Genomic DNA, 19259 nt, shown 5'->3' with positions numbered 1-19259 from the left:
AAGTAGTTTAATTATTCAATGTTTTCGGGGGAAAAAAAGTTGGGTTTGTTTCCTCTGTCTTGGACATGGCTTGTGCACAAATTAAGTTCAGAAACAGTTGTGGAAGAAACAAATTCAAACCATGATCTTGTGAGCTTGCAAGTTAGAATAGCCATTGGTTACCTTTGCATTTTATCTAGTAAATTTTTCACTTAAAATAAGAAAAATTGACAAGTAAAATCAGACACGAATGGCTTTAAACATAATTTCTCTTTTGACCAGTCAGTTTAAATGAACACATCCTGATTTTCCAAGAGTTCCGTACAAGAATGTAATTTTTAACTTACAAGTTAATTTAATGATCAAACTATTTTGTTCAAAAAGCATTTTCCGTGGAAGTTTGTAAGCTTAAAATGTATACACTCAACCAAAATGAAATGAAAGACCAAACAAAGTTGTCATTATTCTTCACATTGCAAACACTTTGTAAATTATAACCATTTTATTTAAAAAATATATGTTTTTAGGGGACAATGTTTTTTTGTTTTTGTTTTTTTCAGTTTGGCACATCTTATCCACTATACAGATATGAAATTGTACATATTACAATACAAAAGGAAAATGGAAAGAGAAAAGCATTCATTTTGCACAAAGAGGATGGGTAAGAGAATAAGGGTTGGTTAACTTTTCTTTCCCTTTTTTTTTCTTTTTTTTCTCTTTTTTTTTTCTTTTTTTTCTTCTTTTTTTGCATGGGTAAGGGCTAGAAGATGACAAGAAGAAACAAAAACATTTTACAAAGAGCCAAAGTGCAAAGGGATGCATAATTCTACAAATTTTGTGGATTTCAGTCTCTTGGTACATCTGTAGTCTTAAACAGTGAAATTTCATGATTGATGGCACTCTGAGTTCAATATACATCCTCATTCTTTATTCGAAATGAGGTCTCTCATTAATGTTTGCTAATTTGCCACAAAAAAAAAGCAACTCAGTTTGAACATGCACGACAGATTATAAGGGCAGTAGTAAAAGCAGGGCGAAGCTGGAGGAAATTAAAAATTATAAAGGGGAGATGTTTGGCTTTTGAAATGTCAGTGTATGCATTGTTTTCCACTGATCTCAAACATGAAGTCTAACAGTTTTTGGTTTACGTATGAACTTTTGTTCTCACAGGTGTTGTTTAGGATCTGCAAAGACACACTGACACACAAGCATTCATGTAGATCTTTGAAGCCAAATTTTGACTAACTCCATGAATAGACAAAGCCACAAATGGTAGACTTGTTTCCTTCTGTCAGGGGCCTTTGTCCAGACAAAGTTATTCTTAAACACTCATAATCACATTGGTTTCTTGAACTTTCTATGCCATTAGAGGCATCTCAAAATCTTAACTGATTTTGAGGTGCATGACCAAAAGTTGGGGTGGGAAAAAAAAATTGGAATTGTGAAGAATAATGTCATAGACTTGGGGCAAGCATTTGACTTGATTTCTTTGAACTAGGAATTACACTAGAACTCTTAGCCCAATTAAATAGCTCAATGGCTGACAATTGGGTATAGTTGGGTTTTCTATATAGCCCAGCAAGGTTCACTCATTCAATTTTTGAAATAAATTCATTTACGTTTTTACAGTTCTTCTCTTTCCAAATAGGTTGCTCAACATTACCCCATAGCTATACCCCCTCTTCATCGTATTAATTCCTCTAAAGCCCACTCTCGCTCACCCTGCCCCCACGACCAAACTGAACAAAAAGATGTGCAAAGCTGCAGCAGCACCTTCAGTCTGATGCTAATGCACCTCCACTCCCGCCTGCATACAAATGTTTCTTGACCTAAGCCTGCTGTTTGCTTATCACTGGGTCTCTGATTGCACTCAGGTTATTTACTGCAGTATAGTTTAACACTCTTTATTCCAAACCCAGCATCTAGTATGTCGTTCACTCTAAATACATTTTCTCAGACATTACATGACAATTCCACATAAAACAGTGCCTTAACATAAAAGGTTTAGTTGTGTGGAGGATGATTATACTAGAAATATTTCAGAGCAATGGAAGTGCTAAATGTTGCTTGATCACTGGTGTGGGTGACAGAATATTAGATTCCTTTTGCCTTTCCTTAATTTGTTCTATCTTGAGCCTGTCAAACCTGATTAGTGTTTAAGTAGTAAAGACCATAGATTACACGGAGGCTTTTATTTTTAGAATGAAAATTTTTATCTGGCATTTTGGTTCTTCATTATTCCTTAACACATGAGTCACATGTCACCCGGAATTGTCTATATATTGATTCTGGTATAGTAAGAGAGCAAATTGTACATAAGGAAGTTAAGTTGATTAAACATATTATGGTCACAGCTTGTATGGCAGTTGGGAAATGGGTAATCAATATACAGATCATTGTACATTAAAGGTGTAATCATTTTGTTGTGTGTCAGTTGTGTACTTGACATCCATGAATTTTTGCTTAATGGTTTAAAAGGGAAAATTAACCACATCTGAACAGTGCATTGTGTTCCACAGATTAAAAAACTTGAATGTGGTGGTTAGCCTTTTTTGGGAATGAATTCAAACATTCATTGCCTTCTTTCAGCTGCAAATCAGCATTTTATTTCCAAGCCAATGTCTGGTTAGATTCCCAATTAATATAATTGAACGTTAAAGTGTGCATTTATCAATAAACATGTTTGACTGCGTTTCTACAGACATTTGGAAGGAGTCCAATTTTCTAAAAAAAGGCACGTTTTCTTTAAGTTATATTTTTAATTCTGGTGGACTTTTTTTGTCATTTGGTCAAAGAAATGTTTAATGCTTATGAGATGGAATTTCAGTATTTTCTCTGCAAGAAAATGTTTAGCTATAGTAATAACCCGTAATTATACAGCTATAATTTAGAGTTTGGGTTTAATCTCTACCCTTTTAATGTATAATTCTCCCAAAGCAATCAAGCTGTAAAATGGAACACTGACAATTTCTCAAATTCATTTGTCCGAGTGTTTTTAGATATTAGCTTACAGTGTTTCTGGCACAGTTAAAAATATGGTTTAAAATATTTATCTTATGGAAGAAATATAACAACTCACATCTCCTCAGTTGATGTACTCTGTTAGCAGAGGGCCATTTGGCAAAGTAGTTAAACTGTGCTGCAGAATATAGACAATGTAGAGACAAATCTCACAGTTTAAAATGTTTGTTTTTTTTTTTTTTAATGATTGCCCCAGGTTGATATGAACAACCTTGCATTCATAGAAAAATAAATTTGTGACTATCTCTACATCATCCCATAACTGTTCAACCTGTCTTTGTAGCATTCCACATTTATCACATATTCTCAAATCTCTCTTGTAGAAATTATGCTTTTTACATAAACTGGAAAAAGAAAATCAAAAAAGTAAACCCTGTTTCATCTGAAATGGCCAAATGACAAACCATATGGTCTAGGAATAAATAAGAGTTCATACTTCACACTCTTTGTAAGGCAGTTGCTGACACTTGCACTGCCCATAGCCATTGATGATCACAAGTGCCCCTTCTTCATGGCTGGGCTCATACTCATTATAGGGTACCTGTGTGGCAAGGTCTGCCATTGGCTGTCGCTGCTGGGTCCTCATCTGTCTGCGGTTTTGAATGGCCGAACAGTGGCGTATCCGCCTCAATGTGGGAGGGCAGCACTTCCGTGAGATATACACAACAAAAATGATGAAAAAGAATGAAAATAGAAGGGCCATAGTTCCAATGATAACCCTGTGAGTCATGACGGTGTTGTCTATACCTAAGAAGTCATCTGTTACAGCTGGCTCTTCCACCAAAGCAGTAGTTGCTTGAGTAGTGCGTGGCGTCTGTGTTGTGGTTGTTGTGGTAATGACTGTGGTAAAGCTTCCAAAATCCTCTGCATAGTCCTGTGAGGCAGTCGGCTGCATAATTCCAAAGAAGGAGCTTGTGATCTCTGCAGCTGTTGTAGTCTCTGTGGTTGTACTAACGGTCTGAATGACTGGTGCAGAGAAATTCTGGCAAAGCTGGAATCCGTACACAGCATCAAGTATCTCCTCACCTTGGGCATATTCAGGACTATGACAGAGAATGGAATGTTCCCACCTTCCCTTAAAGGTGCTCAGCCAACTGGCCAGAGAGCAAATCCGTTTGGTACATTCCCAGAGGTTGCTAGACAACCCAATTGTACCTAAAGATTGCCACATATCCAAAACTTGGGGTTCCAGACTGCTCAGTTTGTTGTTGTCCAGCAGCAAAATTTTCAAATTTGGCAGCGTTTGAAACACATCAGGAGTCAGGACACGGATTTCATTCCCTGTGAGGTCTAGCTTCTCTAAAGTAGTCCAGGTCCATTCCATGCCACAAGTTACATTGCTGATTTTATTCCACTGTAGATACAGAAACTGGAGGGCAACAAGGCGAGGGAAATGGGCCAAGTTTATCTTGGTCAGCTGATTGTGTTCCAAGTGGAGCTCTTTAAGCTTAATGAGCCCAGCAAATCCATTTCGGGCCAGGCTCCGTAGTCGGTTGTTGCTTAGGCCCAGATATTCCAGACTGCGGCAGTCCCAGAACGCCCGAACAGGTGTGGTACGAAGTACATTGGAGCGGAGATGAAGTATCTGGAGTTTCCTAAGTCCATGAAACAGTTCTGGTTCCAATGAAGTCATCTGATTGAAGGACAGATCCAGTATCTGAAGATTGATGAGGTGGATGAAGGTTGTGTTGGGCAACTTGGTGATACGATTGGAGCTCAAATTGAGGTCCTTCAGTTTATAGAGCCCTTGAAAGGCATCCTCTTGTACCGTGGTAATCTGGTTATGGTCTAGATGTAGCCATGTGAGCTGGCTGAAACCATAGAATTGATCAGGGCTGAGCTCAGTGATGCTATTGTGGCGTAGTGACAACCCCAGGGCACCCTTGTCCACACCGTCTGGTGGTGCTTTAAGCCCCTGGGTGTCGCAGTAGAACTGCAGGTCCTCACAGCGGCATTTTTGAGGGCAGGTTGTGCATGATGCAGGAGACAGCAAGCACGCAAGGAGCATGCTGATCACACTCAGAGCCACTGGTGCAGGTCCCACCAATGGCCACCTTGAATGGAAACCTAGGGGGGAGGTTTAAGGACAGGAAAATAAACTGTGGGGCGGGAAAGGTAATCTCTGCAAAGCACTTAAAACTAGTTCATGTGGTGCTGTTGGTGTATGCTCTTTCTTTCTCAAACATACAGTAGATGAGACATTTTACATCGACACCTTTCACATTGCAACTGACATTGTTAAACATTTTAATTACAAGTATAGCCTGGACCTTGCCCTCATTTTTACTAGTTACATTGAGCCTATATTGTTTACAATGTGTGCTTATGCAGTTAGTAATGAGGAGCAGATTTGAGTTACTGCTGGATGTTTTTTTTTTTTTTTTTTTTTTTTTTTTTTAAATAATGAGACACTCGAAGAAGCTATCATTTTATAGTTGAATAGTTTTTTTTTCTTTATCATTTTAGCAATCCACTGTGAAATAAAAAGGAATTTGAAAGAAATATCTTCCTAATTCGTGTGATGGTGAAGAAGGGGAAAATGAGGAGCTGTTGCAGTATATGGACAAGGCAGACGAGCTTTTAGTCTTCAAGCTCCCTCACAGTTACTTGTATTCCTTATTCATCTGTAGACATGCCATATAAAGGGCTAACTTACCCATTCTTTTGTGCACATCGGAGGCTGCATTCAACTGTCCCTTCCCGCAGACTCTTGTAGCAACCAGATGGAAGAAAAATCCAAAGGGAAAAAACCCTTTCGAGTAAGCACAAAAGGAATCAGCCTCTTTGTAAATAAAGCAATTCTGAACCCACCCAATTGAAACAAAATGTAATATTCCATGTCCCAGGATGACGTATATTCCTGTTATTGTGTCCAAGTCCCTTAAAATCCAAGCTTAAATATAATGTTGAATGTTATTTTTTTCTTCAACCCACAAATCCTTGAAATAAGAATATATTCTTTAAGTTGATCACTTGCATCCAGAGCGACTCCAGTGAACACCCCCCCCCCCCACCCCAGGTTTTTTTTCTTCCCTTTTTAAAAAATCCTTTTTCCCCTCTGCAATGATGAAAGCTCAGATGGTTAATTGAAGATCAATTGTTTCTGTCTAATGATAGTGGTCATCCATCCCTAACTTGTTGATGGCAGCCAAAGATCCAGCTTCCGACACCGGCTCAGTCTCAGCATCGCCTCTGCAGAGCTGTGAGCGGAGCCCTCGTCTGCGCTGAGACGCAGAGAGAAAAAAGCAGAGCAGGGAAGCAGGGATGTTATTCTGTGCTTTTTGTTGCAGCCACTCACTGCTACAGAGTGGTGGCAGCCTGGCGTCGATCATCGCTGCTATTTCTCTCTCTCTCGCTCGCTCTCTCTCTCCCCCACACAGACACACACACACGCACACACGCACACACACAAACAGCCTCTCACTCTCTTACTCAGTCACTTGCTCTCTGCCTCATGCACCTAAGTCTTCCTCCAGCTCCCTCTTGCACACCCCTTCCCTCACACTGGCTCGTCACCATCAGAATATTGATATCTTGAATATGTTGCAGCAGCTTGGTGTGGAAATTAACCACAGCTGTAAATCTCAGCTTTGCCTTGCTGTTGTTCTATAGGCACTATAAACGAACGCATATAAGAGACGTAAATTGAATAAATAACCAAAATCTCATAGCAGATCACAATCTGCTTTTCAACTTGTGGCTCTAGACAGCAAGATGAGAAAGTTGTCCCACATTGCCTTATCACTGTACCGGATCAAAGTGTGGCTAATATGCAGAATTGCCATGTTTTGTATGTGATGCTTTAATCTTTATGGCATGGCCAGGGTTTTAAAATGGTTTAGGTTAGGTTTTAAGAATTTACCATTGAGGCGTATAAACCTCACGGTGAGATAACAATCAAAAATATAAAATTAATTGCTTTTTGTAAATGGGTTTGATTTGATGTTAAGATTTTTTTTTTTCTCCCAGAATCATTGGTGTCATGTATTGTATATTTTGTTTATATGTATATAATAGAGATGGTGATTTTGAAGCACCAACACATTTCTAACCTTTGACACTTGGCCTGACGCCCGGGCTTTACAGAGTATCTTTTAAACAAGTTTATAAGGCTGGCCACACCCATCCATGCTAAATGCATATAAATTAATTTTGATTGCAGTGCTGTTCTTGATATGGATTAAAAACTCTAGTTACATTTTTTTTTTTTTTTTAAAGTAGTATCAGTTGCGAACAAAATCCATTTTGATATGCCCTTTTAACAATAAATATTGGTGAATATGACAAAGTTGACTTGCAGAAGCATTGATTTTGATAATTTCTAGTAACGTTCTGTTTACACAAGTTCTAAACTCTAAAACAACCATCTGACAGTGACTTTCTTGGTCATTTACCGTGTCAGCTTTTTCCCTGACTACTTTGTTGCAATGCACTTTTAATTAAGTGGGTGTAACCTGCAGTTATGGGGTGCATTTATACTGGTGTGCTAATGAGGACAGTTGTGCATGCTGGGAGGCACACTGCTTTTTTGACAGGAGTGGAGAAATTAACTTTTTTTTTAATTTTTTAACCAATGTGTAACCAGAGGCTACTTAATCAGTAAAGTACATTTGGCTTAACTGGAATGGAAAATAGTATTTAAACAAATGAGGATCATTATCAAGGTAAAGTTTGGGCTTTGTTTATGCCATTGGGACTTGTTTTTTTTATGCCTTCTGCGCATCAGTTATCCTTCACCAACATGCACCAGTGACTCATTGTGAAGCCCCTTACACTTAATATGGATAGTACTGGTATTCTTGGTGTCTATTGCTGTAAATTACACACCCCACTTTGGTACCATTACTCAGTTAAAGCATCAGAAAATCATTTTTTCTTTTTTTGTGGTGTAATTTGATATGTGCATTCTTTCTTCCTATGGATTTGAGTGGTGGTGCTTTTTCTTATATGTCCTAAATGAGATGGATGAACTCCTGACTACTATAAACGATAGGGCAGGGAAAAAAAGGCTTCTATAAAAGGCACCAGAAGTGCTTCAAGTCCCTTCAGTGCAGTGTTTCCCAACCCTGTTCCTCGTGGCACACTGCCCTGCATGTTTTAGATGTTTCTCTACTCAAACACACCTGATTGGATCCCCTTCAGCTTGTCATCAAGGTCTAGAGAAGTCTGTCAATGGCGCACTAAATTGAGCCGGGTGTGTTAGAGCAGAGCAACAAAATATGCAAGGGCAGAAAACGCTGTTCTAGCGGGCGAGAAAAAAGAGAAAAATGAAGTGGGGAAAAAAAGAGAGCAAAATAGGCTAAGCATGGATGAAATGGGACTGAAAAATTGGGGGCAGAGCAGACAAAACCTCACCACAGCAATCAACCAACGCAAAATCACAATGGATTTGTTCTCCCTGGCCCCTAACTACATGCACAACCCCCCCAATGGGCAAAGGGTAGTTGGGGGAAGGGGAGGTCAGTGCCACCTCCATCCGTGCTGCTGTTGCAGTTGATTTCCAAATTATAAGGCAACTTAACAGCCTGAAGTCCAGCTGGTTCTATGCGTTTTCCTCTGTTTCCCTTTCATGACTGATTTTCTTTTTTCTATCCACCATCAGTGCGTCTGTCAGTGGTGTGCTGTGCTTAGGGCTACCACATGATTACCAATTCATCGTTGCTGCACTTTTTAGTGTAACTGCCTATAGTTTTGAAATATCACTGTGCATAATTTCAGCAGTTAACCATTTGTATATAATTGTAATATTTTGATCTTGGACAGAAAAAAAGGTGCCGAATAAAAGAACACATGCAGGGAGGACATTGAAATGTTTTGGTTTCTTTTTGCTTTTCACAAACCCCCCAGTTGTAGTCACAGCCTTTTTACAGAATTATTTTGATACCCGAATAACCATTAGGTGTTTGATATAGGTGTTGATGCATTAAAATACATGATTACCATTACTATTTATTTTTCTGTTTTTGTATTGGAATTCCATATCCAGTTTTTAGGCACCACATCCATGTTTCAACCTTGCAATGCTGGTGTTTCAGTGAGAGAGGGGATTATTTTAGAATTGCTGCCGTGGTTGTGAGCTTGTTGGGCGTTCCTGAACATGATCAGTGAGCTTTTGCTCCCCAGCAGTGTTGGGAAATCACTTCCATCACAGGCTCTTTCAGACATGTACCACTTTCAATTAAGCTGATTTCATTTCCAAATGAGCAACCTGATGTCTTTCTATAACTAGGTGCAACAGCCATCTTATTGAGAGCCACAAGTTACATTTGTGAATCAATTTCGGCAAGCATGTGTATGAAAACAAATGCATCAATAATGGCAGGGATCATCAGGAGAAGTGAAGTTTTTTTTATTTTACATCAGTTTATATTGTCTTATAGGTGACATCTTGTACAAGATGTTTATAAAAACACTTTTTCCCCCTTTTTTTAATTTAAAAGAATGCTGCATTGAGGCATTTGTCTGTATCACAGGTTGTGTAATGGTTTATTGAAATCTGCCATGCTGTGAAAAGAGTTGTGGTGTGGGGATGGGGGGGCCTGATTCAAGATACCCAAATTGAAAACCAAATGGCCACCTAACAAGCAAGTATTTGGGTCCAGCCAAGTTGATGCATACAAATAAAATGCCTTTTTCAGATTTATTTTGTGGAGACATATCTTGATATTTACATGCAGGTTTCGTTTGCAGGGTTGCAAAACTTTGTCAGCCAAGGGTCTGATTTATAGGCATACTTTCCTTTTTAAAGTCGAGACTGGTGTACCTTTGATCCTACTTGGTGGTCTGGAAATACTGAGGCAAAATGCGGGGTCAAAGTTGATGTGCTGCTGCTGCACCTTTTGAGTCAATAACAGAGGTAGTCACAAAGCCAAATTGCTATGTGCACGTACGTCTGTCTGAGGGCAAGCTGGAACCACAGAAAACAGGGATCTTGTTTGGTCACCACTCTGCTCATTCCATGAAGCAGGCTTTTACACTGCACATGCCACTGAACTGCATCTGTGAATTATGAAAGGGGAGGTGGTGGTGGCGGCTTAATATTTTATGTTTTTTTTGTTTGTTTGTTTTCGCACCAATATGTCATGGTCATTTTGTGATGGGTATAATTGACAGTTCACTGTGAAACTCACTTTCTCCTCTCTGTCTGTTTCAGGCTGGTAGAAAAGACAAAAGCGATGCTCTGAATACAGCCATCGACAGGATGACAAAGAAGACAAGAGACCTTCGCAGACAGGTTTTGTAAAAGCTTTAATTATCCCTAGCCTTAGTGTTACGATGATGATGATGATAATGATAATGGTGTTTCTCGTGTACATGGTGAGGGAGTGCATTTTGTAGTCAGGGTAACAAGATATTCAACTCCATGAAATGTATTATTATAACAGTGTCTTTTCATTTTTAATTCATAGCTGCGTAAAGCCGTGATGGACCATGTCTCTGACTCTTTCTTGGAGACCAACGTTCCCCTACTGGTTTTGATTGAAGCTGCCAAGAATGGCAACGAGAAAGAAGTGAAGGAATACGCGCAGGTGTTCCGTGAACATGCCAACAAGTTGATTGAGGTAAAGTGACATTTTCATCAATACCTGGAAAATGTGAGAGATGTAGTTTTCTGTCACATCAGAGTGTTAGAATTTATTTCTTACAGGAATTTGAGGAAAAAACATCATACACAGTTATGGTAACATGTTAGCCTTCCCTTTACCTGAAGAGATTGGCTTTTTTTGTTTTGAAGATGGTGGAAGGAAACTGTATTTCAGTCCACAGGCTACCATGGATGTCAAGCTGGGTGGAAATCTTGTGACAATTTAATTTTATTAAATATATTTATGCACAAAGTACATGGTTACAAAATCTATTTTGCAAAGGCTCAGGCTCCATTTGCTGAGCATTTCACATAAAGTAGTCCTTCATGCTGTCGAAACTACTGTCTTGTCCCACTTCCCACCATCCTCCAACCAACACATTTAATCATCTTTCAAAGGGATTTAACATATTTCTCTCACCATCTTGATAGAAAAATGTGCTTAATTGGCTCTCCTCAGTCCCATATTGTAACTGAATTCAACAAAGGCACTCTGCATTTGTTTCATCCCTGGCTTTCCTTTCACAATCCAGCCATCTCGAGCAGTCGTCAGACTTCATGATCCTGTTGTTGTTTTTATGTGACTCTTCACAGAAATATCTGTTATGATTCTATCATTAAAGTATCCTGATACAGCAAACTAGAATTTCATCCAAATGAAAATTAGGCAACATTAACCCTCACAGCGCACTGGCAGTGTCTGTGTGACCCTTAGTGTGCTGTGAAGGTTAAACTATTTTTCTGTAATTGCTTTTTCTATGTTGCGTCGTTTCTGTGGCAGAGGACCATTTTCTGACATTTTTAAAAGTGACCTCTTCTCATGGGTAAATAAGCATGAGTACAGCTAGATCAGTGAGTCCAGTCAGGGCAGAATGGTATACTCATTTGCCACAAGAAACTGCTGAAGCATTGGAGGAAAACACGCCCACGCTGGGAAGTAGACCCCTAAGTAGCTCCTTAAGGCCTGAGTGTCAGATATGATATTAGGGCTTTGGTTGACTTAGCTGTTGCTTTGCTAACTTTCCTTTTCTGCAACTACATTTATAAGCACTACGCTAAAATAAAAGGTAGCCTAACATTAATACAATGAATAATACTTGAAGTTACTTTACTGTTTTCATCTCGCCTCTGCATTTAAACATTTTTTTTTTTGGTCTTTGCACATGGTGGACTTTAATAGAATCTGAGTCAGCATTTGCTTTTTATTTTAATTGAAGAGATCATACATTTTGATTTAAATCAAAAACCTGTGTCAGGGCTTGTCTCGACCTGGCTTGACTAAACTCGAATTTGGTAGTTTAGATTTACTGTACATTACTTTGGTTACGCTAACTTGTGGTAGATGCATTTAAGGGTTTTCACCAGGTGTTAATTTTTCAGAAAACCATTTCTGGATTTATTTATTTATTCAGAAAAGAAAAGTCATCCTTAGTGCTATTGTGTTCATCTATACTATTTTGCCAAGAGCCTCTGATAAAATGGTGGGTTTTGTTGGGATTAACTCTTTTAGAATGAACTAATTTTATTGTACAAAAAATATTAGAGAGAACATTCCTATAGTAAAGGCCAACAGATGATTTAGCTGAGAAATTTGCAATAACCATTCAATTGGATTTACTTCAACATGTTTAAGTTAAACATGCTGCCTCAAATTTATGCTAAGTAGGTATTGAGCTGTGCTGTAAGTTGTAAGGGGATAAACTCTGCCAAACATTATAATTTATAAGTAAATTGTGTCACATTGTGAGTTAAATGTGAGGTTTGGTTCTTTATCAGTTAAAGAATGACTATACTGTAAATGCTGCACGTTCAGTACCAGAAGCAAAGATCCACCGATTTCAGCCTCTGAATGGCTTGTGGAAGTGGAGGCTGCCTAAAGGCAAATGGCCTATTAGTTCACACACATTTGAGAGCCTTATTATGACTGACCCATATTCAGAACATAAAGGAGGGAACATGGAAAAAGGTTGGATTTGATGAGCTTTGAGGTGCTGACCTAAGCAACCTGGAAGTTATGTTATATTTTACAGATATATAATATAACACATCCGAAGTTTCTATTAATGCAAATTCTATTTTGACGATGATCTTGAGTGTGAAAAATTTAACACAGCGATGTACCATATGGACACAAATACTTTTCTATTCAAAAATATTGGAGAGGTTTGATTAGGGGTAATTCTCTTGCTATATTAAAACAAAGGTAAAACAATATTTATTGAAAACACGAGTAGATTTTTCTGATGTTTTACCAAGAGAACCACAAAATTAAATGCAGGTTCTTATATTTATTCCTGATTAATCTTATACAGTGACGCTATAAAATGATCTATTTTAGCTATAAAACTGTACTCTCGTTCTTTTTCCTCATGCACAATCTACACCCTACACCACAAAAGGAATATTTATAATTTATCTATACGTCTTGAGCGTCCGTCACATCTTCAGACTATTTGTTCTTTCACACTGACCGACAAACACAAATTATGGAGTGTGCAGGATACCACACTGACTTTATTGAACCTGCATATCGTTGGAATTATGACACCAAAGTCCTTGACATTTCTGATCATTTTGTCATCTCAGCAATTACTGATGGACAAGATCCATCATATAGATGGATCTTATGCATAATATGGCATTTCTATTAAGCCTGCACACTTAAGTACGTAAGTAAAGTGTAGTAGTAAGAAAAGTGGTCTAAAGGCTAACAGTCGAAAGTTATATATGCCTTTACAGCTTGCAAAAGCTGTTATAGTAGCAGCGTGGAAAAATAATCCAAATAGCTTCTGTTAGGTAATTAAGCGCATACATTCAGTAAAAGATCACTCCCCTGACAGCTGAAATGCTTTGTCACACCATTACAAGTGGAATAGTGTTGGTTAACTTGGGGGAGGAATGTCCTCCTTTAGCTTCCTCCACTATCTCTTTATGCTGAAAGGACTGGGTTCCCAGTGGCTCTCTGTGTTAGTAAAAGCTTATGTGAAAGATCATGAATACAGGTCTCTCCATAAAGTGCCAGTTTGTCTTTATGCAACCACTCTCGCCCCTCCTCATGGATTACTGAGTGTTCACCCTGTGGTCTCTGCATGTGTTTGAATAGTGATGTAGGGTATGTTTATATCAATATTTCAGTGCTTCACCAGTGCAGTTGAATGAGTACTTCTCATCAGAAAAATTGCTCAAGAATTTATAGGTGCAGGCAGGCATCCTGTACAATTGAGGAGCATGAAGGAGCAGAAGATCTTTCATAATCTGATTCAGTGTACCACTCTAGCAGCAACAGCATTTCACTACCTGCAATCAAATGAGTACTTTTTCTTATTCTCCTTGCATGTCTATTTGGAGGGGAAAAGAAACAACCTTTTTTCCACAAATTTCGCTCTTTTGTCCTAGGGCTTAGTAGGCTTAAAATAAGCATGGTTTCATTTATTATTGATAATTTTTACTAAGACATAATTTGATGATAAATAATATAAACATCTGTTAAAACAAGGGCCCAAGCTCCCAGTAAAAATATATGCATGTGTATGCTCATGATGATGAGAAACACCAGAAAAATGCCGTGCACTAAGGTGGTTAGACAACGCCACCTTCGAGTTTACAATGTTACTTCACTGAAGCAAACCTCACATAATACTCCCCCACCGGCTTGTACAGTACACATTAGGCATGACCGCACCCACCACTGTGTTGGCACCCATCACTACGGAACGGGAAGTTTACCACTGTTCCAGTCCCATGTTTATGCTCTTTAGCAAGAAGAGAATAAAAAACATTGTGCTCTTTTGCAAAGACCACAAGGTCTTGTTTCTCTAGATAAGTCTCACTGACAAATATTTTAGTTGTCTTGTCAGATAGCACCAAATATCTCTGATTCTGGGTCTCTGATTCTCAGCATTCCAGTTTTTTTATTTTCTGATCACATTTCCATCCTAATGATGGCTCACCAATATCCTTCCCTATTTTATCAAATAATTATTTCATCCAGTTTTAGTAGTTTCAACAATCTACTAAGTAATTTTGTCTTCTTGATTCATTCCCATCATTGTACCCCCCACCTGAAACACCATAATAGCCTTTCCATGATCACAGAATGTTTCTTCAGACATGATTGTTTAAGAAATAAGATGCTCCTTGCTGCATCAGTAAGGGTTAAATAGCTTGTTTGTTGAAACTCATCACTGAAGTACTTTTGCCACTGCAGGCTCTTCAGTATTTGCCAAATTAATTCCAGGTGGTGCATTTTGGGCCTGACAGTATAGTTTCCGTGACAGTTCAGCCATTATTTGATTTCTATTTTCAAAAGTGGGGATCTTTCAGCACATTTCATATATATATATATGTGTATAATTCAATTTCAGCTTTGTTGACAGCACATTAAAAACTCAAATGTAAATGTATGGGATTATAAGTCGATGTTTAATATAGCAAGGTGCAGTTCTATTTAGAAATAATTGTGAGTTTGGTGTGTTGGTATGTGAAAATATACTCAAACCATCACAGTGGTCATACTAGCCACCTGAGCCACAATACATGTAAGATTTACTTGCCGTTGTAGTTCTCATCTTGCTGCTCATTTTTTGAAAGTATCCAGAACATTGGTGTCTCTAGGAGTGTGGTGCCCTGTGAGTCCAGCGTTAGTCACTGAGATTTGGTGAAATTTTGTTTTTCTGGAAACAAATGCCAAACTCCTACTACTTTAACAGCTCAGGTTTTGTTTATCTCCTTTCTGCACCCCTCTGTGCCATCATTCAGCATGATTTTTAGCAGCTTTATGAATTAATCCACAACAGTGAGCTTGTATTCCGCAAGGATTAGTTCTATTGCAGAGATGGTTCATTTCTGACGAAGAATCACTAAACCGGCCTGCCATAAACAACTCAAGTTTAATTATATATCTTGGTATTGCTTCTCCCGATAATATTGGCTCAAAATAGATTTGTGTGTGTTCTCTTTTCAGGTGGCCAACTTGGCATGCTCCATTTCCAACAATGAAGAGGGAGTAAAGCTGGTCCGCATGGCAGCATCTCAACTGGAAACCCTGTGCCCCCAGGTAACTAGATTTTTTGTTTATGCAGGATGCTGACTATGCTTGTCTTTGAGAGCTTGCACCATTGTCTCATGAAGCCGAATTGAATGATACAAAAACTGTCTATGGCCCTCCTTGAATGAAAATCTCGACTCCTGCACCTTTTTTAAGCACTTATTATTTTGGATGTTGCTCTGTCCAATTGCCAAATTGTATTATCAAATTATGGTCTGTGAAAACTTTAAGCAAAGTTTCTCAATCTTCATAGTTTGGACAGACATGTTTGGATTTTTATTTTTTGGATATTTGTTTTTTGATTTGTGTGTAAAACATTTATTTATTTTTTTACCTGCAGTAGTTGCCACACCCCCATCTATTATCTTCCATCTATTTCATAAACTTGAATCTCAAAATTTTAAAGTTAAAACACATACTTTCGCATCTAAAATGAAAATGGGTTTAGTTTACATTATGATGATTTATGATTAACTTTTTCATATAAACAATACAGATTCAGAAAAAAAAAAGTCTTATTTGCATCATGTCCACTACTGATCCCATTTTCCCCATACATGTTGACATGTTAACTAACCAGTTTGTCAACAATAACTCTTCATTAGTACCTTTTTTTTTAATTCTCAGTGTTGGTCCATTATGTGCTTCAAAGTGCTCATCACTCTTAAGCAATAATTTGTCTATATAGAATCTGGACGGTGATGTGGGGGCTTTGTGCAATGAGCCTATGCAAATGTTGTGGCTTAGGGCTATGGTGTAATTGGGCTTTAATGGTTGTAATTTGACAATTATAGGTGATTAATGCAGCACTGGCCCTTGCTGCCAAGCCCAACAGTAAGGTGGCCCAAGACAATATGGATTTGTTCAAGGATCAGTGGGAAAAGCAGGTCCGTGTCCTCACTGATGCTGTCGATGACATAACATCGATTGATGACTTCCTTAGTGTGTCTGGTAAGTAGTGTTAATTTGCTTGACATGTCCATCCAAGAGGAAATGCTTTTTAATGCTAGAGTGTTCTGGGCTTTTAATGCTTTAAACTGCTACAAGTAAACATTGGATAAATTATTATGCAGTATCAAAATTGTTTAAGGCTTAAGACGGTAAAGCAGCTGCAGATGATCTTATGCGTTAACCTGCTAGGATAAGTGTGATGTTCCCGAGGCCGATTGAGCACAGAGGCATCAATAGAAACTCATCTAAAATTAACATCAGTCATGTGTGTCAAAGCACATAAACTGTTTGTCGGACATTACCTGAAAGAGTTATCATTAAGCAGTAAGTTAAACGACTTTGCTCACCTCCAGCCAAGGACAGATTGTAATTTACACAGTGGACATTTGCATTTTATAGACTTCCCATTAATAAGCTTCACGAAAAATGCCTTTACTCCCTCCGAGCTTCAGAGAGGCCCCTTCAAAAGTTCTGATATCAGTACCAGTATTGGAAGTACTTGCCTCTACTGCTGAAAATTAGGGCATTTCTATTAGTGAGCATGTACATCTATTCACCATTTGATACCATGTAATTTCGTTGCAGAATTTTTGTTGCTCTAAAACATCAGAACAAGCTGTTTAGTTACATAAAACTACCTTAAGACATCCTGTTTTGAGTCACCGGGCACAGAAGCACGAGTTGTTGGCCAGAGCTACCTATCCAGAAAACTGGTAGCATGAATGTAGCTTCAAAAAATAACACGAGGCACCTTTTTAAGTATTTAAAGAGTTGTTGCATTAAAAAAAGCACAAGTTTATCAAATCAACAGGAAAGGACAAACCATAGCAGCAAAGTCTGGAGAAATAGTTGTATTTGTTAAAGAAAAAAATCAAAGCCAATGTATCAAAATTGGTATTTGAAGGGAAAATAAATGGTGGTAAAACATTTTATTTTAAATTCAGGAAGGCTCAAACACAACATTTAAAAACTGATGCCTGTCTGACACAAATCCTGTTTGCCAATTTGTAACACAGCAATAGAGCGAAAATGTGAACAGACAAGACTTCTAAACACCACTCCAACAATGCTGGCTGCCATTCAGTACTAGATGAAATAAGAGGCCTACAGTGTCTAGCCTGTTATTTACCCCCAGATATTCCTGACTGGATGCCCTTTATACCTGTTTTTTTTGTATTCCCAATTCCTTATACAAAATATTCATGAGCTGGAAGACTTGTCAGCCGTCTGTTGGCCCATATGGAATTTATCGTAGATGACTGCATCCCGTAAAGGGTCACGAATCTGCCAACAAATCCTCAGCGCAAGCAGCCAGCAGTACCCTGATTTCCTTGTCCACTTCCCTTCCATCTCCTTTTTCCAGATATACAGCATTCTTCGTAAAACCAGCACAGTCGGTGCTTTGATGCAACGGTCTTCAACCCCAATCACCAAGGCCCACTGTCCTGCATGTCACTGTTCTCTAACACACCTGGCCCAAATTCATGGACCAATGACAGGCTTTTTGACAAGCTGATGTTGATTATATCAATTGAATCGGGTGTTTTAAAGTAGAGAAAAGTCTAAAACACGCAGGACATTGGAACCTGAGGACCAGGGTTGAAGGACACTGCTTTACTGGACTGTGGTGCTTTTGCATGTCACTGATAGGTCACGGAGAGACTGTGATCACTTGTATAACGTCACCACCCGGTCATAACGCTGAACCATCTGCTTTGCTTTAATGTAAACCACCATAGTGAGATGTTAATGGCTTTTGGCAATAAGTTGGAAAGGTGTAAAATTATATTCTCATAGTATACATTCTAGCTATGCATATAAACATGTTGCATCATAGATTATGAACCTTTTTTTGAGAGGAAGAAAGTGAATAATTTTAAGCGAATGTTTTCTGCGGCACATTTAGTCATGCATTGATATATGCTACTAATTGGACTTTGGATTTTTTTTCTTTTCATCTGCAGAGAATCACATCCTTGAGGATGTAAATAAGTGCGTCATCGCTCTGCAAGAGAAGGATGTGGATGGATTGGATCGCACTGCTGGGGCTATTCGAGGCCGAGCTGCGAGAGTTGTTCATGTGGTCACTTCTGAAATGGACAATTATGAACCTGGTATCTACACAGAGAAGGTTCTGGAGGCCACAAAGCTCCTCACTGACACAGGTATTTCAAAATCATTGTTGAACTGCTTATGCTCATATTTTGATGGATTACTGCAAATAAAACAAGATGTTGATCAGCCTCCAGGGATATCAGGTTGTTGCTTTATGTGACCAGGAAGGTTAGTCAAAAACCCCTGTCAGTGTGGCACGCCTGATCAACATACCAGAGCCTCAGTTTTATGTTAATTGATTCTAGATTGTGAAGTTGGTAGCGAATCGTAGCTCAACCTCTAACCCTCCAGGAGGATCATTAATAACACTGTCGTCTCTTTGTAGTTTAAATTCACTCTAGATTTGTGAAGGATATGGGTACATTAAAAGAGAAAATCTGGCTCTACTCATCGCATTCAGCATTTGTTAAATTATGTGAAACCATCTATCATGATTAGTGTTCCACTCAGTTTACACTAAATGTTAGATTGCCATCTACCAAGACAGAAAACCTTTTTAACGTTTGACATTTTTGACATTGGTTTGCAAAATGCAAGTGTGTTGACACAAACACAAATTTG

General features: G+C 38.5%; 2 protein-coding genes across 3 annotated transcripts in view; one reads left to right on the top strand and one right to left on the bottom strand.

Annotated features, from left to right (window-relative positions):
* Nucleotides 1-19259, top strand: part of ctnna1 (catenin (cadherin-associated protein), alpha 1) — an 84912-nt gene that overhangs the window by 36083 nt on the left and 29570 nt on the right. For both annotated transcript variants that reach the window (XM_061724968.1, XM_061724966.1), the window contains exons 8-12: nucleotides 10154-10234; nucleotides 10410-10562; nucleotides 15549-15641; nucleotides 16427-16583; nucleotides 18548-18748. In XM_061724968.1, coding sequence (XP_061580952.1) covers nucleotides 10154-10234; nucleotides 10410-10562; nucleotides 15549-15641; nucleotides 16427-16583; nucleotides 18548-18748 — 685 coding nt within the window. The remainder of the gene's footprint in view (nucleotides 1-10153; nucleotides 10235-10409; nucleotides 10563-15548; nucleotides 15642-16426; nucleotides 16584-18547; nucleotides 18749-19259) is intronic.
* Nucleotides 504-5994, bottom strand: lrrtm2 (leucine rich repeat transmembrane neuronal 2). Its single transcript, XM_061724965.1, has 2 exons — nucleotides 5657-5994; nucleotides 504-5067 (listed from the first exon to the last, which is right to left on the bottom strand). The coding sequence occupies exons 1-2, from the start codon at nucleotides 5658-5660 to the stop codon at nucleotides 3431-3433; spliced, it is 1641 nt and encodes a 546-aa protein (XP_061580949.1). The 5' UTR covers nucleotides 5661-5994; the 3' UTR covers nucleotides 504-3430.

This window comes from Cololabis saira, chromosome 7, assembly GCF_033807715.1.
Source record: "Cololabis saira isolate AMF1-May2022 chromosome 7, fColSai1.1, whole genome shotgun sequence".
In the NCBI taxonomy this organism is placed as follows: Eukaryota; Metazoa; Chordata; class Actinopteri; order Beloniformes; family Belonidae; genus Cololabis; species Cololabis saira.
Note: the sequence above shows the minus strand (reverse complement) of the source record. Positions and strands in the feature narration are given on the sequence as shown.